The sequence below is a fragment of the Oryza brachyantha genome, chromosome 12 (genome assembly GCF_000231095.2).
Source record: "Oryza brachyantha chromosome 12, ObraRS2, whole genome shotgun sequence".
Classification (NCBI taxonomy): Eukaryota; Viridiplantae; Streptophyta; class Magnoliopsida; order Poales; family Poaceae; genus Oryza; species Oryza brachyantha.
In genome coordinates this window covers 14,629,351-14,652,760 of record NC_023174.2, presented here as the reverse complement: position 1 = coordinate 14,652,760, position 23,410 = coordinate 14,629,351, and the positions used below count along the sequence as shown (strand labels likewise).

At 45.3% G+C, this 23,410-nt stretch overlaps 5 protein-coding genes across 5 annotated transcripts; 3 read left to right on the top strand and 2 right to left on the bottom strand.

Annotated features, from left to right (window-relative positions):
- The first annotated feature begins 648 nt into the window (after nt 1–648).
- On the top strand, nt 649–2,307 carry LOC107305379 (cytochrome P450 81Q32-like). Its single transcript, XM_015842855.2, has 2 exons — nt 649–1,597; nt 1,656–2,307. The coding sequence occupies exons 1-2, from the start codon at nt 701–703 to the stop codon at nt 2,268–2,270; spliced, it is 1,512 nt and encodes a 503-aa protein (XP_015698341.2). The 5' UTR covers nt 649–700; the 3' UTR covers nt 2,271–2,307.
- A 4,043-nt stretch (nt 2,308–6,350) lies between these two features.
- LOC102719728 (cytochrome P450 81Q32-like) lies at nt 6,351–9,176 on the top strand. Its single transcript, XM_006664618.3, has 3 exons — nt 6,351–7,465; nt 7,546–8,130; nt 8,680–9,176. The coding sequence occupies exons 1-3, from the start codon at nt 6,533–6,535 to the stop codon at nt 8,731–8,733; spliced, it is 1,572 nt and encodes a 523-aa protein (XP_006664681.3). The 5' UTR covers nt 6,351–6,532; the 3' UTR covers nt 8,734–9,176.
- A 2,530-nt stretch (nt 9,177–11,706) lies between these two features.
- On the top strand, nt 11,707–12,869 carry LOC102709793 (zinc finger protein 7-like). The gene has a single exon (XM_006664085.3). The coding sequence runs from the start codon at nt 11,959–11,961 to the stop codon at nt 12,526–12,528; it is 570 nt and encodes a 189-aa protein (XP_006664148.1). The 5' UTR covers nt 11,707–11,958; the 3' UTR covers nt 12,529–12,869.
- A 596-nt stretch (nt 12,870–13,465) lies between these two features.
- On the bottom strand, nt 13,466–15,977 carry LOC102719447 (cyclin-A3-2-like). Its single transcript, XM_040529582.1, has 7 exons — nt 15,371–15,977; nt 15,042–15,274; nt 14,791–14,943; nt 14,642–14,675; nt 14,379–14,528; nt 14,158–14,292; nt 13,466–14,069 (listed from the first exon to the last, which is right to left on the bottom strand). The coding sequence occupies exons 1-7, from the start codon at nt 15,734–15,736 to the stop codon at nt 13,998–14,000; spliced, it is 1,143 nt and encodes a 380-aa protein (XP_040385516.1). The 5' UTR covers nt 15,737–15,977; the 3' UTR covers nt 13,466–13,997.
- Nucleotides 15,978–16,387: 410 nt separating this feature from the next.
- Nucleotides 16,388–22,335, bottom strand: LOC102719168. The gene is made up of 7 exons (XM_015842853.2): nt 22,226–22,335; nt 20,183–20,408; nt 19,287–19,492; nt 18,227–18,515; nt 17,559–17,666; nt 17,136–17,386; nt 16,388–17,037 (listed from the first exon to the last, which is right to left on the bottom strand). The coding sequence occupies exons 1-7, from the start codon at nt 22,333–22,335 to the stop codon at nt 16,947–16,949; spliced, it is 1,281 nt and encodes a 426-aa protein (XP_015698339.2). The 3' UTR covers nt 16,388–16,946.
- Nucleotides 22,336–23,410: the final 1,075 nt, after the last annotated feature.

Sequence of the window (23,410 nt, the reverse complement as noted above, 5' to 3'; positions counted from 1 at the left end):
GTAAGAATATAAAAGTTTTTCAAATTATTTTTTAATTATTAATAAAGCATTTCGTTTATACTAATTTCAGCAAAACAGTTAGACAGCAGATTTTACCGGGAGTCAATGGGTGTCTAATGCTTTCTGCACGATTAAAAAAACGGTTTTTGACTGTTCTTTTCCCCCTTATTCCCTGCATTTTTCTCCCTTTTGCGCACGTGTTTCCCAACATTTAAATGGTGTAGTTTTTTTTAGGAAAAAAAACTATAGGTAAAAGTTCATAATCACATCTTTCCAAAGTAGATTTTAAATTTTATAATAGCTAATTTCATACTATTAAATATCTATAAAAAAATAAGTAAACTTCCTGTTCAGCTCTAAAACAATACAGCGGGACGGAACGGTTTACGGTTGGATGAATCCTGCTCTCGTGGCGACGTGCTGGCCGCATGTTCTTCCAGCACGAACGGCAACGGCAACGGGAGCGCGCCAGATGGCACGCCTATCTCCTCCCCTCGATTCCTCCATCCACGCCATGGCTAGCTTCGATGGCGACGCCCGCTTGACTTCGTTGAGCTGACAATGACCTCAGCAATGCGCGGGCAGCAGCCGGCGGCGTAGATGATTGGGCGGTGATGGTCAGTTCTCTTCTTGATTTCCACTCCACCTCCAGGAAGCAGTTGACACCCTTGCTTGAGAATTCTTGCCGGAGCCGTGGCAGATGGCCGGTCCGGAGGTAGCCACGGGCACTGCGTCGGCGGTGGTGGCCGGTCTGTTCTTGGTTGCTGCCGTTGCTGTTATGTTGAGGCGGGGCGGGGGCGGCGCGGCGCCGAGCCCGCCGGCGCTCCCGGTGCTCGGCCACCTGCACCTGATGAAGAAGCCGCTGCACCGCTCGCTGGCTGCGGTCGCGGCCGGGGCCGGCGCGCCGGTGGTGTCGCTGCGGCTGGGCGCGCGGCGGGCGCTGCTCGTGTCGACACACGCCGCGGCGGAGGAGTGCTTCACGGCGTGCGACGCCGCGCTGGCGGGGAGGCCGCCGATGCTCGTCGGGGACATCCTCGGGTTGGGCTACACCACCTTCGTGTGGGCCTCCCACGGCGACCACTGGCGCGCGCTCCGCCGCTTCCTCGGCGTCGAGCTCTTCGCGACGGCACGCCTCGCCGCGCTCGCCGCCGACCGCCACGCCGAGGTCGCGTGCCTCGTCGAGGGCATCCTCCGCGACGGCGAAGGTACGGTGACGCTCCGACCCAGGCTCTTCGAGCTGGTGCTGAACGTGATGCTGCTCGCGGTGACCGCGCGCCGCCACGCCGGCGACGTGCGCAGGTTCCAGGACATCGTCGAGGAGACATTCTCAGTGAGCGGCGCGCCGAGCGTCGGGGACTTCTTCCCGGCGCTGCGGTGGGTCGACCGTCTCCGCGGCGTCGAGGCCGCCCTACGAAAGCTGCAAGCGAGGCGCGACGCGTTCGTCTCCGGCCTCATCAACGACCACCGTCAAAGGCACAGCGCCGTCGCCGGCGACGACCAAGACAACGACAAGAAGGGCATCATCGACGCCCTCCTCACGCTGCAAGAAACCGATCCCGACCACTACACCGACAATGTCGTCAAAGGCATCGTCTTGGTGAGTATCCATTTGCCAGCTGCGATCAATTGCCAAGTGCTCTGACAATGGTACGCAGGTTCTGCTCACCGCCGGGACCGACACGTCGGCGCTGACCACCGAGTGGGCGATGGCGCAGCTGCTGACGCACCCGGAGGCGATGAAGAAGGCGAGGGCCGAGATCGACGCCAACGTCGGCACGGCGCGGCTGGTGGAGGAGGCCGACATGGCGAGCCTCCCCTACCTGCAGTGCGTCATCAAGGAGACCCTCCGGCTCCGCCCCGTCGGCCCGGTCATCCCGGCGCACGAGGCCATGGAGGACTGCACGGTGGCCGGCTTCCGCGTCCGCCGCGGCACGATGATCCTCGTCAACGCATGGGCGATCCACCGTGACAGCGACGTCTGGGACGCGCCGGAGGAGTTCCGGCCGGAGCGGTTCCTGGACGTCGGCGCGGCGACCGCGCCGCCCATGCTGCCGTTCGGGCTCGGGCGACGGCGGTGTCCCGGCGAAGGGCTGGCCATGCGCATTGTCGGCCTGACGTTGGCGGCGCTCGTCCAGTGCTTCGAGTGGGAAGCCGGTGGCGTCGACATGGCGGAAGGCGGCGGGCTGACGATGCCGATGGCGACGCCGGTGGCGGCCGTGTGCCGGCCGCGGGAGTTTGTCAAGAGTGTGGTATCGGCCTCTTGTATCTGAATCCTGAATATATGATGATTTTGCGTAAATTGGTGCAGATGGGTTTCATATTTAAGTCCAATCCTACTAAACTCATGTTGAAAACTGAAATTAACTTTACTCGTTCCGTTCTAAAATATAAATATTTTTAATACTATTATCTTTTAATCTTAGTTCACCTACATTTTATATTTACTAGCACAATGCCCGTGCTTCGCCACGAGAATAAAAGGAATTACTAAATATATTTATTGCACTTAATAAATAATAAAAAGTATTTCATATAAAATTTCATTGTATTCTAATTTATTGCACTGAACAAATATTCATATTTTCCTCCGTCTAGCACGCGGGAACCTCCTTTAGGGATGGCATAAAAAATATAACCACAGAAGCCAACCAATCTAAAAAGACCAAACTTTCCCCCCATTTGCGAGCTCCAGCAACCTCCATGATCACAAATTCACAGACACTCTAGTGCTATGGAACAAATTACAACTTCAAATAGAAACTCAGGACCATACAACATCAAAATATCATCAATTGAGAAGTTTTTGTTGCTTCACAATGCCACAGCTAAGATTTACCCTAGACCGAATCAACATTGACCCACATCCCCCACACTCCTAATTAAAAACCCAAATCATATCATCCCCACAATCAATTTCTATTGCCTCTATAGAGCTTCTAATTCTAGCAGTGCCCACAAGCAATCACGCCGGAAGCAAATGAAAAAACCCAAGGTTTCAAGAAGGCAAGCAAAACAAAAGGGGGCGCTTTTTGCCTGTTGGTGAGGTGGAGAGGAGGACCTGGCAAAGATGAGGAGTAGCCCATGGCCAGGGCATGATCTAGAAGGCGCCGAGGCTGAGTAACGCAAAAGGCATGTGTGGTCAACCTTATTAGAAGTGGGTAGCGGCACTGGGTAGACGGTCGCCATTCTGGAGGGATAGGATGCCTTGAATTGTTTATCCCGTTGAGCGGACATGCGGTAGTCCTATTTGTTTTGAATTGTGCAACAATTTTTATTTAATCCTCACGAGTGTGACATGCTATAATAATTAGCAAATTGTTACACTACGATAAGATATCCTCTGTGCACATACATACATAAATAAAATCTTTGGAAATATAGTATTCCCTCGTTCCACATTATAAGATTTTGTGACATTGCTTAAATTCGTATATGTGTGAATGAATCTAGACACATATGTTAGATGGATAAATCTCGACAAACCCTGAAAATCTTATAATATGAAACAGATAGAATCTTATAATATGAAACAGATAGAATACTTGCTTAGTATTTGGACATTGATTGGCATGAATTTTGTCTTTTGCATGCTACATCTGTCGGCCAAATCCTTGTTCCGTAGTATGCATAATCTACTGAATATTTATCATTAATCTACTGAATATTTATCATTTATTTCCGCCGTATCTTTATGTAACCAACAACTTCACTTGATTATACTTATAGGCTGATAAGCTGATGTGGCTAATTTTTAGATTGCTTTTGCAAAGATCCAACCGCTTCTCACACAGCTGCATCTCTACTCACGCTACTTGACAAGTGTGTCCCACCTAGCTGGGGCCCACGCCTGCGTCACATTAAATTTCTACCTACAATTTCGCTAGCAGATCACTATTAATATATATATATATATAATATGAGAATAATCCAAATCGATTATGAAGCAGAAAATTTGGTTGAAATAAAATATTTTTCCATGATCCAGATCAACAGAAATGCCTTCCAAAAATTTGTTGATCAAGATATTGGTCGCTACTTCCTTCCAAAATATCATAAGCGAATCAAAAAAAAAATATCTGAAATTTTACCAAGATGCGATCAATGGAAACAGATGATCTAATTGCTTCGGCTAAATAGAATCACTTAATCAGAACCAATCAGTAGCGCTAGTGGCATGTTTGATTAAGCAAGCACTAAACGCGATTAAGTACGTAATTAATTTAAGGAATAGAGTGCATCAATTGCGTCTTCCTCGCTACTGCTGTGGCTGGCCGGACAGCCGGTGTCGGCGTGGCTGCGCACGTTGGCCATGAGCTTCTCGAGCACCCTGGCGAACTCCGGCAGCTATACCTCCCCGAGCGCCTCCACGTCGGCCTCCCATCAGAACTGCCTGTCCGTCTTCGCATCCGCGATCTTCTTCGCCACCTCGCGCAACAGTGACTTCTCCACGGCGACCTGCGACCATGTGTCCTCCGCCGCCCTTCTCAACTCCTCGTGGTGGTGGTGGTCGTCGTCGCTGGGTCCCCCTAGACATGGAAGGAGTGGTGGTCGTCGTCGCTGGGGTCCCCCTAGACATGGAAGGAGCGACAGTCGTAACGGCGGCGTTAGGCGGCACGTAGCGATGGAGTACAGCGTCGACGGACGGGTCGCCGAAGCAGAATGCGCTGAGGGCCTCAGATAGGACGACGACGGCGAGGCTTGCGCCGGTGAGGATGGAGAGCTCCGACGCCTTTTTAAACAGCCCGGACCGCCTCCTAGTGAAGGTAACCTGCCGCCAGCCCTTGGTCTCGATGCGCCTGCGTGCGGGCCTGACCTGTCATTGCCTCTGCTGGTGGAAGAGCGCTGCGCTAGGCCCACGATGGATAGGCGCGGACAAACCAAAAACAGAAACAAAACAGACCAAGCGTCGCACGGGAGGATGAAAAGAACAAAGAGAAAGCTGACTCTGCTGCTGACATCACCATAACGTATAGCACAGAATCTCTTTATAATAGTATTAAGGGTTACTACATTCTTTTATTTTTCTTAACTTTAATATCGGTATATAAGTTAGAATATTATTGTTTCTTTTTTTTTTTACGATATAGGTGTCGATGCTACGATTCAAGGGATATCCTCTTGATATATATGCCCGTAGTACCGTACTAACACCTAGATCATCTAGCGTGATTTAAACTAGCCTCATATTCGTCTTAATTGTCTAATTTTAGAGACGAAACTTCTTATCAAAAAGCTGCAAAATATCTTGGATGTATGGGCCTAGTTTAGACTCTCTCTCCCTCTCGCTCTCTCAAGTCTTGGACTATAATTATAATTAAATGTGTTTTATAACTTAAACTTTTAGGGCTTCTTTGGATCACAAGAATTTCAGAGTAAACAGTTCAATTTCTCCAAAATTCCTGTAAAATTCCTCCAAACCGACCGAAAAGGACATTATATTCTCAAGCCTAACCTAGCTCTCAATCAGAGCGTTGACTCCCCCTCCACTGTCATCTACGTCTTCGAAGAGTGCCACCGAACAATACACAACGAAATGGGTAGGTGACGCACGATAAAAGACTAAATTTATTTTAATTTACACTATAAAAATTAACTTCACCCGGTACAACGTAAGGATACTTTTGCTAGTAAAAGAATTAGAAAAATCGATCACGTAAAATATTATTACTAGATTTATCATTAAACAAACTATTATAATATGCAACGTTATTTGAAATAACTTGTTTTTAGTTCAGTTGGGAAAAAGAATTTTTTTTATGTCACATCGGATGTTTGACCGGATGTCGGTTGAGACTTTTGGACAGGAATGAAAAAACGAATTTCACCGCTCGCCTGGAAACACAAGACGAATATTTTGAGCATAATTAATCCGACATTAGTATATGCGGATTACTGCAGCACTTATGGCTAATCAGAGATTAGTTAGGCTCAAAAGATTCATCTCGTGATTTCTCCCATAATTGTTTATTAAATTTTTGTTTCATCTATGTTTAATGCTTCATTTAGAGCATTCATAAGAGATCATCTAAATTTCGTCATCCATATCTTCATGAGATAGATGAACGGTGGGGATGCTCTTAGATATCTAAAGATTTGATGTAATGTTTTGTAGAAAAATATTTTGAACTAACTAGGGCCTAATACGACCGTTCAAAGCTCACTCCCTCCGCATACAAGCCTCACACCTGTGGTTGTTTTGGGAAGACGCCGGCCCAACTGACAGGAAGCCTTTCTATATCCTAAAAACTAGCCTATGAGGTGAGAGATTATTTCCAAGTTTATGTCACTCCTCAACTTCCAATATATGATTATTCCAACATTTCACAAATCTTGGGTAGAAGATTCCTCCATGTGCCTGTCGTGGCCGCATGCCAGCCACATGCATAGTATGTTCGACGTACACCAAACGTCAGTTTAGCTGCCATGGACCGCAACCACGGCGACCACCGCCGGTCGTCTTCATCGGTGACTCGATTACGATCTCTACTTACTTGAGTTCTTCCACGACGAATTGCATCTTGGATCTCGCCGGATGGCTGATCTCGACGTACCCATGGACGGCGGCGGCGCTACCTTGCTGCGCGTCGGCGGCATCGCCGTGCTGTTCTTGGTGGGTGTCGTTCTTGTTCGGTGGTGGTCGAGGTGGCGCGGCCGGGGAGGCGCGGCGCCGAGCGCGCCGGCGCTCCCGGTGCTCGGGCACCTGCACCTGCTGACGAAGCCGCTGCACCGGTCGCTGGCGGCGCTCGCCGCCGGGGTCGGGGCACCGGTTGTGTCGCTGCGGCTGGGAGCGCGGCGCGCGCTGCTGGTGTCGTCGCACGCCGCGGCGGAGGAGTGCTTCACGGCGTGCGACGCCGCGCTGGCGGGGAGGCCGCGGCTGCTCGCCGGGGAGATCCTCGGGTACGGCTACACCACCATCGTTTGGGCCTCCCTCGGCGACCACTGGCGCGCCCTCCGCCGCTTCCACGTCGCCGAGCTCTTCTCCGCGGCCCGCGTCGCCGCGCTCGCCGCCGACCGCCACGCCGAGGTCGCGCACCTCGTCAACGGCCTGCTCCGCGACGCCGGCGCCGGCACCGCGGGGCGGGGCACGGTAACGCTCCGGCCCAGGCTCTTCGAGCTGGTGCTCAACGTGATGCTGCGCGCGCTGACGGCGCGCCGCCACGCCGGCGACGCGCGCCGGTTCCAGGAAATCATCGAGGAGTCGTTCAGGGCGACCGGCGCGCCGAGCCTCGGGGACTTCTTCTCGGCGCTGCGGTGGGTCGACCGTCTCCGCGGCGTCGTGGCCGCCCTACGAAGGCTGCAAGCGAGGCGCGACGCGTTCGTCGCCCGCCTCATCGACGACCACCGCCGAAGCCGCGGCGCCGGCGACGGAGACAAGGAGAAGAAGGGCATCATCGACGCCCTCCTCACGCTGCAAGAAACCGATCCAAACCACTACACCGACAATGTCGTCAAGGGCATCGTCTTGGTGAGTAGCCATTGCTCAGTTGCTCGACTCCATTGTGATCTTGGTGAGTAGACTGCACTGACATGATGCATGATGTGCAGTCGCTGCTGTCCGCCGGGACCGACACGACGGCGCTGACCACCGAGTGGGCGATGGCGCAGCTGCTGACGCACCCGGAGGCGATGAAGAAGGTGCGAGCCGAGATCGACGCCAACGTCGGCACGGCGCGGCTGGTGGAGGAGGCCGACATGGCGAGCCTCCCCTACCTGCAGTGCGTCGTCAAGGAGACCCTCCGGCTCCGGCCCGTCGGCCCGGTCATCCCGGCGCACGAGGCCATGGAGGACTGCACGGTGGCCGGCTTCCGCGTCCGCCGTGGCACGATGATCCTCGTCAACGCGTGGGCGATCCACCGTGACGGCGACGTCTGGGACACGCCGGAGGAGTTCCGGCCGGAGCGGTTCCTGGACGCCGGCGCGGCCACCGCGCCCATGCTGCCGTTCGGGCTCGGCCGGCGGCGGTGTCCAGGCGAGGGGCTGGCCATGCGCATTGTCAGTGTGACGCTGGCGGCGCTGGTCCAGTGCTTCGAGTGGGGCGTCGACGAGGCCGGCGCCGTCGACATGGCCGAAGGCGGCGGGCTGTCGATGCCGATGGCGACGCCGCTGGCAGCCATCTGCCGGCCCCGGGTGGTCTCTGCTTCTTTCTGAATATCGGATGGTTTGGATAAAATTGGATGAAGGTTTCTGCAGAAAACCATGTAGGATTGGGTTGGACACCATTGGACGCAGGTTTCTGCACAAAATCCATATGGTGACAAGTAGACTATGATAGCTAAAATAGATTTGCTCTAGTCCAACAAAAAGTACTCAAATCATTTTTCACCATTGAATCTAACTGAATAGAATGTGTAATGTTATATCCAATGGTACCTCAAGATATTTATTTGACACCAAATCTATTTCTTAACTTCCAGTTGCCAAATACCAAAGTCCTCCCTTTGAATACTCCTCGTCGTTTCGCTTATAATAAACATAAACAAAATAAAATATTGGAAAAAATTTATAGATAAAACCATTGCATATGTGTTCTTATCATTGTAAAAGCAAAAAACGGTAAAATAAATTATGATGAGAAAACCTAAAATCTAAGTTAAGTTTTAAAATTTAAATTTTGACTTATAAGCATAAGCAAAATATTGGGTATGTAATAATTATTTTACTCTTTTTTCTGATTTTCAGTGCCCACAAGTACACTATCAAGTTCTGACTTCTGAAGGTCCAAAATCTTCCTAAAAGCCCAGCAAACGAACCTCATCTTGAATCTTTTGACAGATTTGCAAGCATCGAGTCTTATGGGCTTTTTAATCGATGTAGCTATGGACTTTGAGCCCAAAAGAGCTTTCGAGCAAATCACGAGCTAGCCGGAGCTCGAATTGTTAACAATGAGAAGATGAGGACAAGCTTAAACTTCTATTAATTACCATGCTATTGTTAAAATAGTTAATAACTGGCTGTGTTTAGTAAAGGACCACATCTAAGATGCATGCTAAATTTCTAATGATAGCTTTATATTATATTCAGTATGTAAAGCCTTTTCAAGGCAGTCATCAGAGAAGGGAGCTTCCTTACTTAAATATATTCGCCAGTAAATGTAAATTCAGCATGTAGGATAACAAGCTTATGGAGAACTTTAATAAAACATAAAGGAAGTAAAGACAGTTGGGCAGACTCATACAAAAAAGGGAGTCTTTTCAATGAACCTTTTCTCCTACGCATACTTTGTCGGTCTTCATCTCCACGCTCAGTTGCTTGAGCAACCTGCTAACCTCGTCAGCATGCAGATATACAGAGTTCAGATAAGCCAAGAAAATCTGCATAAGAAAAATGCGTCACAGTTTTCATCTGCATAAGAAAAGGGCATCAAGAGAACTTCAGTTGGAGACTTGGAGTTGCTGACAACAGTTTGTAAGCTGTAACTGCTACTGAAAATTACTGTCCAACGTTTTTCAGATCCTTCTGAATCCCAACAACTGCACCCTTAAAGGAGAGGTCAGTGTCACACGAAAAGGCAGGCGGCTAATATGGACATAAGATTGAGTTAACATTGTGGAGGCAGGCCTGATTGAGTCCAAAATTTTATTGCAATCTTGTCAACCACTCTCTGTACTTTGTCAGCACTAAACATGCACGTCGCCAAAAGATGTCACTTTTCTCCTCGTTCTAGACAATACAAGAGAAGTATCCTATAGGATCCTATAGGCAGGGGCGAAACCAACAAAAATTGAACAGCAGGGCTAAGCTAATATATTGTTAATTATTTTTAAAATATATAGGATAATTTTGCATTATTTTAAAGGGATTATGAATCTAGACTTAGGGCTCCAGCCATAGCTGCTCTAGGCCTTGTTCTGCCCCTGCCTATAGGTGCTATTGTGGCCAAACATAATCCAAAGAGCAACCCTTTTTTATATGACTATCTGCAATCAGCTATCATCGGTGCAATGTCTGTTGAGTCACCAATCCAGTATATGAAATGGCAGACAACAGTGATCATCACAGGAAAAATCCCATAGAAGAAATTTTATTTACCTTTTGGACAAGGAGATATGGCTAATCCTCTTCATTTGCTGACTGTTGGAAAAAGGTTTGCTCATTTCTCACATGGAGTGGATTCCAGTACATGTCCAATCAGTTTGGGAGAAGCTATGCAGTTGCCTGTTGCCCTCCCTTTGAAGAAAGAGATATCTGAACAAATAAGATTTCTCACTTCACATTCAGATTACTGAACTCTCAACTGTAAACCAATGAATGCAGGAGCTGAATTGGAGCTCATTGCAACAAGATAAATTATTGAGAACTAGTTGGTACCTCAAGTGACATCAGTATAGCACTTGTAACAGGGGAAACAAGTGATGTGTTCCTGTTTAGGCCAGAGAAAAGCAGTGATCAGGAACAAAAACAAAGACCTCCCCCTAGTAATGATCAAATATGAACAGAAAGAGGTTTGCACAAACAAAAGAACTAGATACCAATGGGTCCCTGACAAATTGTGCTTGAAAAATGCATATAGATCTACATATCTTGATGAAAGCGACACATGTTGGGTACTGCCCCCTGCAGATATGGTTAAGTATGTGGAAGGAAGCTAGGTGCCTCTCCTTTTCTATCTTGATCAAGTTGACTAGTATCAAATGTAAGCTCTATCTATCCCCAATAAAGCATCCATCCCAATGTTAACATCATCATCACACTTGCACAAAGGAAGGGAAAGCAAGATGGCAAGAACTCAGCTTCCATCTTCCAGCAAAAGACTACCTAAAAAGTACAGGTGGTCCTCCTCCAGTACGCTTGTGACAGCAACAGTCTCCCACTAAAGCAAAGAAATATGATGCCTAACAAGTTAACAGCAAGATAGCCACAATATACCAACAGTATATAACTCCATTATTGGTTCTTGAAAGGATAACACGATGCATAAAACAATTCTATTCGCCTCACCGCTCCACTTTAGTTGTTAGTTCTCACTTGTCACTTCGCAGATCAGATTGTTATAATATTGGTAGAAGTAACAAGAAGGATGTATGTATTTTTTTTTTCAACACTATCTTTGAATAATACTACAAAAAGAACAGTGGTGGGATTAACTAATTACTATCTCTCTGCTGGCACCAATATGTACTGCTTAATGTGAATTCTGACCTAACCATCATGCTTTTTCTGCAAGTTAATATCAGAAATAAGTGAACTATGGTCTATGGTAGTATGGTACAGATGGTAAAAAAAAAGAACTAGATAATTTATATAGCTACTATTGCAACAGCACCTATGCCCAGGATGTTCAACAGGAATACACCGTACATATGAAGACTATTATAGGATTGCTTCTTATGGCCTAACCGAACCATCATTCTAGAGCCTGAAACTGTGGGCTTGCCTGATTAGACTCGACCAAAAATCCTAACAAGATTCATGACTTTATTAATGGGGGATCGCTTTCATCAAACCCCCTGCTGAATAGTCAAACGGCACCTGTAGGAGGCATACCAGCCAATGGAAGAAAGCTTGTCATGGAAATTTCATGCCTCGTATTATGAATCTTGTTTTTCTTTTAGAAAAAGAACAGGAGTACACACATCAGCAAGTGCGATGGTGTGGACCTAGATATCAAATCACAATTTCAAGCAACAGGAAAAGATGACAGAAGCATGCACTGCCTTACCCCTGGGATATGTACCAGGTAAGCAAGCACCACTACAGTACATGCAAGGGCCAGGCAAGAAAGGGAAGAAGAGATAATAAGCAACTAAAGAGAGATCCACTAACTACAGACAAAGTTCTTTACCTCCTGATTCCTCACAAAGACCATCCACAAGCCTCAATTATTAGCCCCCAAAAAAAATTCCCTCTGCCTTCGTACCTCGTCATCCTTTATAAAGCCATCTGAAAACTGAAAGAAGATGCACCATACATGAGCTGCAAAACTAGAGCCAGAAGCCTGAACCACTTACATGATAGAAGATGGATCCAGCAGACGAGTCATCAGTGAACAAGGAGAGCTCGGAGCAGCTGCTTACCGGCGAGCAAGATGACAGCGCGACATGGCTGAGTCTCACCCTTGGCGCAAAGGGATCACCAGAAGAAGCAGCAACAGAAGCAGAAGCAGCAAACTGCTTGGAGTCTGAGCCTCCTAAAACTTCTGCACCACACAAGGTGTTCTCATGTAACTTCTGCATGAGGAAGTTCTTCAGCTCACAGGCTCTGGGTGGCCACCAGAACGCCCACAAGCGAGAGCGAAGCGCCGCCAAACGCTCCTACCATGCCCAGAGGATGGTGATGGGGCTGCCTCTCGAGGCACATGCCGCCTTTGTGCACTCCCTAAGAGTAAACCAGAGCTCAGTGATTCAGAAGACAAGCCAGCAAGCTCAGATCAGGACAGCACCAAGATTCTATGAAGGCAGCATCAGCTGGCCACCGCTTGCTTATGAGGAGGTGACGAATTCGACATGGCCAGGGAGCTTCAGATTGAGATCACAACCTTCAGACCAACCATCAGAACAGAGTAAGATAGACTTGAATCTCAGGCTTTGATAGGTTGATGTACAATTTGACCAGTACATAAGTCCCTCCTCAAGCTTGTCCTTCTGAGTTCTGAATAAATGAGTTTGAAGTATTCAATAGGTTCAGCTCACCATCTGATGAAATCATATGGTAGTACTGAACTTCGAAGGTATTATTGTTCATTTGGAAAGTCTTGGCAGAATTATTGAAAAACTTTCAGAGCCAAATTACTTTGATAATTTTGTAGCTAGAAACTTATTAGAGTGATCATAGTTAATTCAATTGCGAAGGAAGATATGTATTCCTCAGCACTTCTTACACAAACCAAGTATCTTGTCTATATCAGTAATTCAGTTATATTGCATGTTTCTCAATTTTTGTTTTTCCTAAGATATCAACCTATTAAGCATGCCCACGAAATAATTGGGAAACAACATGTAGCAAAAATCCCAGAAAAAACAGTTCAAAACGGCAGGAATCTTTTCCAATTCCTACAGAAAATGGGCTGACTAATTTTAAATTAGTGCAAATCCTATGAGATTTTAACGTTCAAAAAGGCATTACGGAAGATAGTTCTAAAGAGTAGTACACGGTTATCTTTTTTTTATGAAAATGGTAAGGAAAGATTATCAGTTCTCACTCAGCTAAGAAAAACTATGGAAAGGAGAAAAAAAACATTGCAGCCTATGCAGAAAAACTTCAAGCTAGAAAGGGTGGGACAAAAGGACAAAACTTTATTCACCTTTCAAGCTGCACAAGTTTATCAGTAGAAAACTAGAAATGGCATCTGAACTAACCTAGGCTACTGTATTGTTGCAAACACAAATATAGGCAGCACTTATATAACAGAGACAACTGTAAAGGTTATTTCTGCCACATTGGTTGCCCTGAAACTGAAAGAAATGCAAGTTTGCAAATAAACCACACCAGAGTTCCTCAACACAGTAGTCATCATAACGCCAATTACATCAAATATTTCTTGATGATGCATTAGCAATGGCACATACATTTACAAGTTTGATTGAACAAAACATTCCAATACTACCAAATTGTCACGTACATGGCAAGAGGCATCACATCAACATGTCGAGCATTCCTATTCAAGTTGTCAGTGGTTTTTAGGGTGGGGGGGACCAGGTACTGAGTTTATTGACAGTAACAGATAATTTCATAAAAAGATGAACAAAGGGAATGGATCAGCGTCTGAAATATTACAGGTTTTTTCTCCCAACAGATCAAGGCACCATGTTGTAAGTTATAATACAGAACTACAATTTTACAAAACAGGAGAATGCCTGTTAGTGATTCAGTGACTCCTAAATGGACTCCAGATCTCCCTCTGAGGCTTAGGCTTTAAAACCTCCAGCTTCTAAATGCTTACAGCACCCTAACTTAGCTCAGCTGAGAAAGCTGCTCTGCAACTGTAATTCTTCATTTATCTCCAGGAGCTCAAGATGAGCTCAGACTGTTAACCTCACAATGTTGCAGACCAAAAACAGCTACTCTGTTAAATCTTGGAGGTACAATGCAGGGATATCAACAGGAGGAAGCAATGTTGACACACACTTGAACTGTTCCAAATAATTGCAGGATTAGACCAACACTACAGTTATGACAATGATCTGATTAAGACTACATAAATGCAGGACATGCGCATACCTTGTGCTGCTTGTACTTGTCACGAATTGCAGTTAAGGATGAATATTTTCTATTGAGCTGCAAGTCATGGATGGCCGTTATGCATTCCTTCAGTTCAGACACCTTGTACCCTGTCAACTTCTGCATCTTCTTGCACTAGAACCACATACAGGACAGTCTTTAGCCTTTGAATATAGATCGATGGCAGAAATTTGAACAGAGAAATAGTTTTCAGTTCTTACCCAAGGATTGGTGTACGGATCAATGGTCAGTTTAGCAACAAACACCACTGAGGCAGCAACCACCGACGGCAAGAACCGGAGACAACCGTAGTCCAGTAGGCTAAGCTCAGCAAGATAACTCCCGATGAACTCCAATAACAAGCTAGAGCGCTGCAACAAGTATACAACAATAACATCAGGGACACCAAATTATGCACCTAAGGAAGCAACAGAGCAAGAATTAAATGGCCAAAACATAATGAATCACGAGGATTGATGGTCACCTTTTTGTCTTCCTCGCAAGATCTCATGAACCGCCTGAAATTCAGTGGGACAGAGGGAAAATGCACAAAAAAAGAGCCATTCAGCCACAGGTTCAGATTGGAAGCAAGCATTTTCAGAAGATTTATGAGGCTTTGGGTCAGTGTGCCACCTCAGGAATGTCTTGATGGTAGGATTGCCCATCTCGAACTTGAGGAGCTTGAGTATGTCGCTCTCCATCTTGACAACCTCCTGCCTAGTGTAGGTATTATCGGTAATGTAGCAGAAATCCTCCACATGAGGAGGGGTAATCTCCTCGTACTTCCTGCAACCATCACCACCACACGAAACAATCCAATCAACCCCCAATCTCGGACGGAATGAGAGCAGAAGAAGCAATGTGGGGATCAAGGCGGCGCTTACGCAGCGATGAGCATGGCGGCGACGCCGAGGAGCTGCAGCCTGTTGCGCCTGAGCGGGTGGGCGGAGAGGAAGCGGTCGAGGTAGGAGACGGCGAGGTAGAGCGTGTCGGCGACGAGCTTGTACTCCTCGGCGACCTCGACCAGCCAGTCGACGAGGATGGCCCGCATGTTGGCCGTCACGTCCACCTGCACCGCCTCGATGTAGTCCGCCGCCGCCTGCCGCCGCGCCTCCACCTGCGTCACCGCATCATCAGATCCCCTTCCCCAACTAAACCCTACACTAGTAGTAGCACCATTCATTCGAATGCGGAGGAACTCATCGGAGCGTACCTCCATGGATCGGAGGTAGGTGTAGATGTCGGAGGCGTACTGGGGGTCCGCACCGGCGGCGGGCGGCGACGTCGACACGGATGCGGGGGAGCCGCCGCCGACGCCCTCCGCAGCCGCGGGCTCACGGGCCTCCGCCGCCTCCTCCGCGGCCGGCTTGGACGGCGGCTTGACGACGAGGGGCGCGTGCGACGGGGGCTGATGGCGGGGTACGACGGCGTTGGAGAGCGTCGGCAGGTCACCGAGCGCCACCCGCTTCCTCTTCGCCGGCGCGCCATGCGCCCCGGAGTCGGCCGCGCCGCGCTTGGCCGCCGCGCGGGTGAGCCGCGTCGCCGCGGAGGCCGGGGTGGCGTTCTCCTTGTCAGCCATCCCTCCGGCAACTGATTTGGAGCAGCACCGGCGAGGCGGCGGCGGTTAAGTAGATTTGTGGGGTGGGGGTGGGGAAATGGGAGGTGGGGAGGGAAGAAGAGCGCCAAATCGAGAATTCGAATAGGGTGGAGACGCGCCCCCGCCTCCGCCTCCGGAACGAGTTGAGCTGGATCGAATCCGATCTCGCGAGGAGGACGACGAGGGTTTCGTGGAATCGTGTTTCGCTTTAGTTTTTTTTTTTTTTTTTGGTTTGGTTTCCGCGGGCGGGATCTGCTCGGCGAGCTAGGGTTTAAAACTCGAAATTACTCGTGACTAGGCGCCAAATTATCGCCACGTGGGTAAATTTTGGGTTCCTCGCAGAGGTAAATAATAAATTACGGTGATTATTACCGCGGAGCCTATTTAGGCCCTGGGAATTCCGGCCCACTCCTACCTCCGTTCCAAAAAGACACAATTTTTAAGTTTTTCTTATTAAAAAATTAGTAATATGTAAAGTATTATTTATATTTTATCATATAATAAAAATAAAATAAAAATATTAATCGTAAAAAGTTGTTAAAATAAGACTAAGAGTTAAACATTATATCTAACAGCATTATATCTAACAGGTTAAGGTTATTTTAGGAGATAGAGTACTTCCCAAAGGGGTCCAACTTTATCTTGAAAATGAATACTCCTATTAGAGATTCTATAAACAGGAAAAAAAACGATTTTTTGTACATTACGTATATATACAGGAGGCGACGATCACACGCTATGGCCAAACTATATTTATATATACAGATCAACACACCAAGGTTGCTAGCTAGGACTAGTACTACGAAAAACCAGTATTTTTACTACCAAAACATCGGTGAGGACGAGGAAATACAAGTATACATAACGCAAGCGACAGAAAAGGTGAAAAAGAAGCACGCTATGCCATGGAATGGTCATATGGAAATCCGACGCTCATGGGCAACCTGGTTCGAGCTCTGTACTCTGCAGGGACGAGGAGCTGACGAGAGTGCAGGAACCTTTGGCCAGTTTGCTCCAGTAGTCACAGTTCACCCTTCTCTGCGTATCTGATACTGGTGTTGGTAACTGCATCGAGATTGGATTGGATCGACTCGGATGATGCCACCATAGTGGTGTTTCCAGTTTCCATCTTCGCATGCAGACGTTCAATCAAGTGACAGGAGATTTGCTGTTGCTACCACCACCAGGGAGATCATGAGTTTGCATCACTAGGGACTGTCAGGAGATGCGTCAGCTCTAGCCGGCACTCCTGGCCTCGGATGTAATGGCCCAGCATCATGCACCTGAACAACCATTGCAAGATCACAAGGTCAAAACGCTCTCAAATAACAGAAGGCGGCACAGGGAAGGAAACTTATCGATCCGATCGTCTAGTATTTACCAGAATAAGAGACGTGCAAGACGGTCGCGAGGAATGGTTATCACAGGCTGAAATGGGAGAGGCACATCCTCCACGAGTTCAGCGAAGTCACCATCCTCCGGTCCAAAATTTAGTGCTCCATTTGCCATGTTCTCTGATGTCGGAGAGACCTTTGTATGCATTTTGGGGGAGAGTGTTGCTAGCAGACCATATACCACAGAGTGAACAGCTTCTTCCACGCCAGGCCAGGAAGACTCCGAGAGTTCAACAACCTGCTCAAAATGCTTATTAGCTCAAATTAAAACAAAATGTGTCTACCAGAAAATTCCATCTAACTTTGGTTGCTATTGTTGGTTTTGTTCACATCAGTATCCAACACAAGGAAATATATTAGTAGTGGAAGTCTGTGGAACTAAAAAGACGGAAGAGCAGAGACAGAACAACCTTCTCAGGTGATAGCGATCTCAAGTAATACAGCAACTCATTTTTCTCTTCTCCGGCAAATTCTTGCATTTGTTGGGAAGATTTTTTCTTCTTAAGTTCGCGTATCTCCTGCAAGGTTGAATAGTGTAACACAATTAAATTCTGCAGCAATAGCTTTCAAGTGAAAACTTAAACCTGCAAAGATGTTAAAGAATACCAATGGGTCATTAACATAGAATTATACTAACTAGTCAAGCTTACAATAAGCAGGCATTCTTGATGCAGAAAGAACAGTGAAATTAATCAGTCATGACATTTCCTCTGAGTATAGTAGGTAGGCCGAGATTGGCAGATATATGCAAGCAGTTCTTATACATAGGCCATGTTCGGCCACCCCAATAAGGTATCTAACACCTCTCTTTTTCGCGTGCACGCTTCCCGAACTGCTAAACGGTGTATTTTTTACAAAAACTTTCTATAGGAAAGTTGTTTTAAAAAATCATATTAATCTCTTTTATATTTTTTTAATAATTAATGATTAATTAATCATGTACTAATCTATTACTACGTTTTTCACGCCGGATACTAACCCCCTCCCCCCTCCTACCGAACGGGGCGATAGAACGGCCACACAAGTATTCGCTACCAATCATCTGTGATCATCCGATCCGATAAGAGATGGAAATTACCTTTTCCATGGAATCCAAGCGAGATTGCATACCGAGAATAAGTTTCTTTGCTTCAATACTTAAGTTACCTAGTCCATCCATATTTCCACATAATTTTTCATCTGCCATTTCTGATTCAAGTGTCAAGCCTGTATCTTCTGGTAACCTGAAAAACATAGCAGACCTTCTAACACTGATAACATGGTCAATATCTTCACTGATCTCTCCTTTCTGGCATTCAGTTTCTTCTTCAGAAAACTCCAGTGTTCTTTCAAGAGAGAGTCTGTATTGAGCATTGAATAAAGTATACCTGCATAGAGGCAAACATAGAAACTAATTTTCCTGGCACATGCAAATCACTTCATCATGTATTTGTGCTAAATTATATGTGTTTTTCACAATATCGAAAAATTATATTTCACCATATCAAGAATTATCGGATGAAAGAAAGCTGGTTGCCATAAAAAAAGGTTATTAATCTATCTTCTTCCTTTTTTTGTGAGGAAGAGTGATAATAATTCAATCTGAAATTTTGAGTAATAAAGTTTGATTTAGACGAGTGCCAAGCTGGTACCAAGGAACTATTATGAAAAGGAATGCTAGCCCTTTAATTAAAAGGGTGGAAGAATAGCCAGTTAGGGAAGAGAATTGGAGGTAAATGTTCAAGGAATATTTGCAGATTATATGGGTGATAATTTTCTAAGTAGAAAAGATAAGTTGCTCATTTGTAATATGCACTCAGTATACTAGACTCTGCACTAGAATGTCATGGACAACAAAGCTATGGAAGGTTAGAAGTGCTGTGATTGTCTTGTTAAACTAGCCAAAGTACATGCAAATAGTGCTTCCATTTCATGCATATAGATGGTGTAAAGGAGCTTCTCTGTTCCACGCTACATAATTATTTATGTTAATGCATTGACCTAAAATTCCACATCAAGTTATTTGCTACTTGCATGTGCACTGCAAAAGGTGATGATGCTTAAAAGCAAGTTCTTTTGACCAACTAGATTCAACTAGAAGTCTATAATCAATACAGTGGATGAACATGAAAGCTAATTTTCAGGCAGAGAAAGCATACCCTGTCATTATTGAAGATGCCAATAGCTTGAAAAAAGGATTCCAAAGGGACTCTACGACCACATGGAACTGATTAGATGGAAGCAGGCCCAACATGCCTGAAACAGTCCTCTTCATTGCATCCACAGTTTCAGAAGGAACATCTTTCTGGATTATGCTTAGATCCAAAGGTTCAATGTCTTTTATCAAGTTCCAAAGCGCAGATCTCTACAAGAAACACAGGAGCATCATGATAAGGAACAGTGACAATCTAGAAACCTAATAGGACCAAAAAGATGCTAATGCTCTCATCTAGATAAATTTGACAGCTCAGGATGAAAAGCATATATTCTTTGTTGGTGAAAGCTAAATAACATCCTCAAACTTTTGTGGAGACACTCAAGCATTCTGAATTACTTCTCTATCACTGCCATCCGACAACGAGGGCTAAACAATATTGTAGCACACACTAAAAAGGTTTAACCATATTAGCACTTGAATCATCGGAAACATTTTCAGTAAGCCCATACATCTCATGAAGAGTTAAGACTGATGAGTGTCACGATTAATATCCAGCTGCCACTTTTTTTTTTTTGTCGCCTGCTCTTGGGACATTTCCAGGATAAATAAACAGATGTACCATACAATCTACAGCAAATCCAGCTGCCTCACTTTGGGCTAATCAGATCCTAGGCCATTCGACGCACCATACCACATCCTGCTGGTGATCGGTTCAGGTTTCACTGCTTCGCATATTAGAGAGGCTAGTACTATGGAGCCGTCGATTCATAATTCACCTCGAATTTTCGATTTCGTATTAAAAATTCTGCTGTTAATATACGGACTAAACCACGGTCTCCATGGACGAGGAGGAGGAGCAGCAGCAGCAGCAATAGGCTCTGCTGGACCGGCGCTCACCTCCTCGTAGGCGCCGCCGCGGAGGGGCCTCCCACGCGCGTGAAGCTCGTCGGGCGACGCCGCCGCTACCCCGACCCCCGCGAGCCTCCTGCCCCTACCACCACCACCACCACCCCGCACCGCCACCGCCACCGACGCCGGTGGGGCACGAGCCCCGAGCACCCTCCTCCCCACCACGGACGGCGAGGAGGAGGAGAAGCCCGCGTGCGCCGGCGCGGGCGCGGGCGCGAGCATGGCGCCGGAGGAGATCGTCGGCGCCGCCGCCGGCCTCCTCTCCCTCTCTCTCTCTCTCTCGCGGAGTCGCGGGTTTGGTTTGGTTTGGGTGGGTGGGTGGGTGGTGGGCGCCTCGCTGGCAAGGTGAGGCGATGCGCGTGTCTGCGCCTAGGCTTAGCTGGACACGCCACGCGCCTCTCGCTGCGATGTGGGCCCCGCCGCTGGGGCCATCGTGTCTCGCGGTCGCCTCGGCTGGACGTGGTTGGAGGCGTCTTCCCACGTGTGTGGGCCCCACCGAGTACACGTGTTCGTGCGGTCTTTTTTTCATTTTTTTATTTTTGGATGTTGAAAATTCGGTGCTCGTCTGTTTTTTTCGTACCATGTGACTTTAGAATTGTCGTAAATTAGACCCTTTCAAATTTGATATAGAAATATAATATCCGTTCTAATATAAATAATTTTTAAGGTTTTTACAGAATGTTTGACTTTTCGTCTTATTTAAAAAATTATTACTTTTTTATTGTTATTAGATAATAAAATATGGATAGCATTTTAGGCGAATAATTTTTTTAATTTTTTATAATTTTTAAAATAACAAATGGTTAAATGCTAAAAAAACCAAAAAATGCTCATTCTAGGGAAGCTCAACAAAGAAACCAAGTAAGTGTTAGAAGTGTTAGGCTATTTGGTTTAGAGACTTTTTGTCGTGCCAATAAATTTAACTGTTTTAATGTGACCACCGTTAAAAATATAATCATTTGTAAGGTATCTGGTATAAACAAAGAAGATGTATAATTTTTTAATTTTGGATTGATTATATTTTCTTATAAGCATCTAATTGCTCTTTAGAAGCATCTACTTATCAAAATTTTATTTGGTATTCTTCTTTCACTCTTTGTTTTTGTTTTGTTTATTGTGACGTAAATGTTACAGTGTTTGGCATAGACTTTGTAGAGATGCACGTAATCTGGCCACTCTCCCATAAGAAAAGGAAACATCATCACAAACTCGTGTGGTCCAAAGAAGAAAAAAATTAATTAAGCATGCATTTTAACTTTTAAGTGTACCGGTTTAGCACGCCAAAATTCCCATGAAAAATCACCGATCCATGCACTCTAGTTTAGGCATCACATGAGATCCCTCCAACGTTTTGAAAAGTAGTACTTGCCCGAGGAAAAAAAATGGTACAGTAGTTTATTTTGTTATTATCATCTATGTATTGTCTGTACCATGTTTAAAAAAACTGCAATATTCTCTCCAAAATCCAGTGTTTTTATATATGTAATTGGTATATCTCTTAGACGTGTTTTCTTATAGTGTAATTTTTTTTCTAAAATATAAGTATTTATAGTATTCAAATTTTATACAATAATATAAATATTTTTTACTAATTGTCATAATTTTAACTATTCCAATGATTTCAAAGACAATCAGATAGTTAGAAACGAAATCTAATAGATTTCAAATTAAAAAATTATCCTTTCTCTGACATATCTTTAGGTCATGCTAAATAAACTAGAAATGATTATATTTTGGGGCGGATCTTGTAGTAACTATTTGAATCGGTCAGAATTTACAAATTACAGAAAAAGCATGTGTATAATCCAGGCCGACATAGATAAATCACATCATCTTCCTTTCCTACAAAATCATAATGCTATCCCGGAATGGCATGTGCATGATGTTCTTCTTCTGCTTAATGTGCACCGTCCATATATACGTCCATTGATTGTACACCTCTCTTGTCAGTTTGATAGTACTAGTATCATTTTTGGCTTTTTGGCAAGCACAGGATGCTGCTCGATCGATCACTGTGTTCCACCGGTTCACCTCAACCGTTCATCCCTAATTCCAGTGGTACAGACGTACCCGTCAACATGAACAACGATAAGGATGGAAGTTCGATTTAACCATTGGACATGGGTACTTCCTAGAATCATGGTTGGTCTATTTTAAACGGAGTATGAAGTAGCTTGATCAATTCTAAATTATGCTCTGTCCGTTAAATTTTTTTTATCGTTTTTATGATATTTGTTTAAATTTCTAAAATTTCGATCATCGATAATTTGTTAAATGCTTAGCGTAAATATACAAGATGGTACATATAGTTTCTCCTCGGAATGTAGTTTCATAATATCGTAAACTTATTATATTTATTATATTTTGTAAGTTTATTTTAACATAAAATTGTTTTTTTATGCTAAATAATAAATATTTTTGAACGAATAGGGTAAGAGAATAATTTTAACCACGTTGTTACGAAAAATAAACATTAAACTGGCCAACACCGAACGTCCGCTATAATATTGATCAACTCCGACACACGCAAAGATATATGACGAGCGTAGTTAGGGGTAGTAATGGGCCAAACCATTTTGACTATAAAAGTTAAGAGCCGGGTTTAAAATGGGTTCAAAATAAAATTGTGTAAAGTTTTAAACTAATTTTTTTAAAAAAAATAAATAGGATTGTGAACATAGCCACAGGTCTTGGCACATTCTCACCCATAAGCGTAAGCATACCATCCTCAAGGACGATGAAAGGCGTTAGGCGTGTCGTCAATTCGTCACCTTCCTCCTCGCCACCGATGAGAACAACCTAAGACCCAAACATATAAGGCCCCATTTGATTCAAAGGAAACTTATATGAATTCTAGAGGATTTCATTCCTATAGGAATTTTTTCTACAAAGCCCTTTGCATCGAAGGAATGAATTCTATAAAATTCTATGAAATTCCTCTTCCCATATAAGTTTTGGAGAAAATTTAGCAAGAGGTAAAACCTCATGGAAAAAATACTTGTGTCTTTATCTCTCCTCAAATTCCTGTGTTTTTCCTGTGGTCCAATCAAACGGTCATTCCTACGTTTTTCTGTGTTTTGCAATCCTCTGTTTACACTTACATTTCTGTCAGAATCCTATGTTTTCTCATTCCTCCATTTTTTTCATTCCTGCGATTAAAAGGGGCCCTAATCAATTTTATCACGTAAGATTGTATCTTGGTGATCATTTCAGAGG

Coding starts and splice junctions, on each gene's coding strand:
- LOC107305379 (XM_015842855.2), top strand. CDS start 701: ATGGCCGGTCCGGAGGTAGCCACGGGCACTGCGTCGGCGGTGGTGGCC. Junction 1,598..1,655: donor TCGTCAAAGGCATCGTCTTG/GTGAGTATCCAT, acceptor AATGGTACGCAG/GTTCTGCTCACCGCCGGGAC.
- LOC102709793 (XM_006664085.3), top strand. CDS start 11,959: ATGGATCCAGCAGACGAGTCATCAGTGAACAAGGAGAGCTCGGAGCAG.
- LOC102719447 (XM_040529582.1), bottom strand. CDS start 15,736: ATGGCTGACAAGGAGAACGCCACCCCGGCCTCCGCGGCGACGCGGCTC. Junction 14,529..14,641: donor CTTGCGAGGAAGACAAAAAG/GTGACCATCAAT, acceptor TACTTGTTGCAG/CGCTCTAGCTTGTTATTGGA. Junction 14,293..14,378: donor ATCCGTACACCAATCCTTGG/GTAAGAACTGAA, acceptor ATGTGGTTCTAG/TGCAAGAAGATGCAGAAGTT.
- LOC102719168 (XM_015842853.2), bottom strand. CDS start 22,335: ATGATTCTAGGAAGTACCCATGTCCAATGGTTAAATCGAACTTCCATC. Junction 19,493..20,182: donor GCGGCGGCGCCTACGAGGAG/GTGAGCGCCGGT, acceptor TGTTTCTTGTAG/AGATCTGCGCTTTGGAACTT. Junction 17,387..17,558: donor GATCGCTATCACCTGAGAAG/GTTGTTCTGTCT, acceptor CATTTTGAGCAG/GTTGTTGAACTCTCGGAGTC.
- LOC102719728 (XM_006664618.3), top strand. CDS start 6,533: ATGGCTGATCTCGACGTACCCATGGACGGCGGCGGCGCTACCTTGCTG. Junction 7,466..7,545: donor TCGTCAAGGGCATCGTCTTG/GTGAGTAGCCAT, acceptor CATGATGTGCAG/TCGCTGCTGTCCGCCGGGAC. Junction 8,131..8,679: donor CCATCTGCCGGCCCCGGGTG/GTCTCTGCTTCT, acceptor TCTGATTTTCAG/TGCCCACAAGTACACTATCA.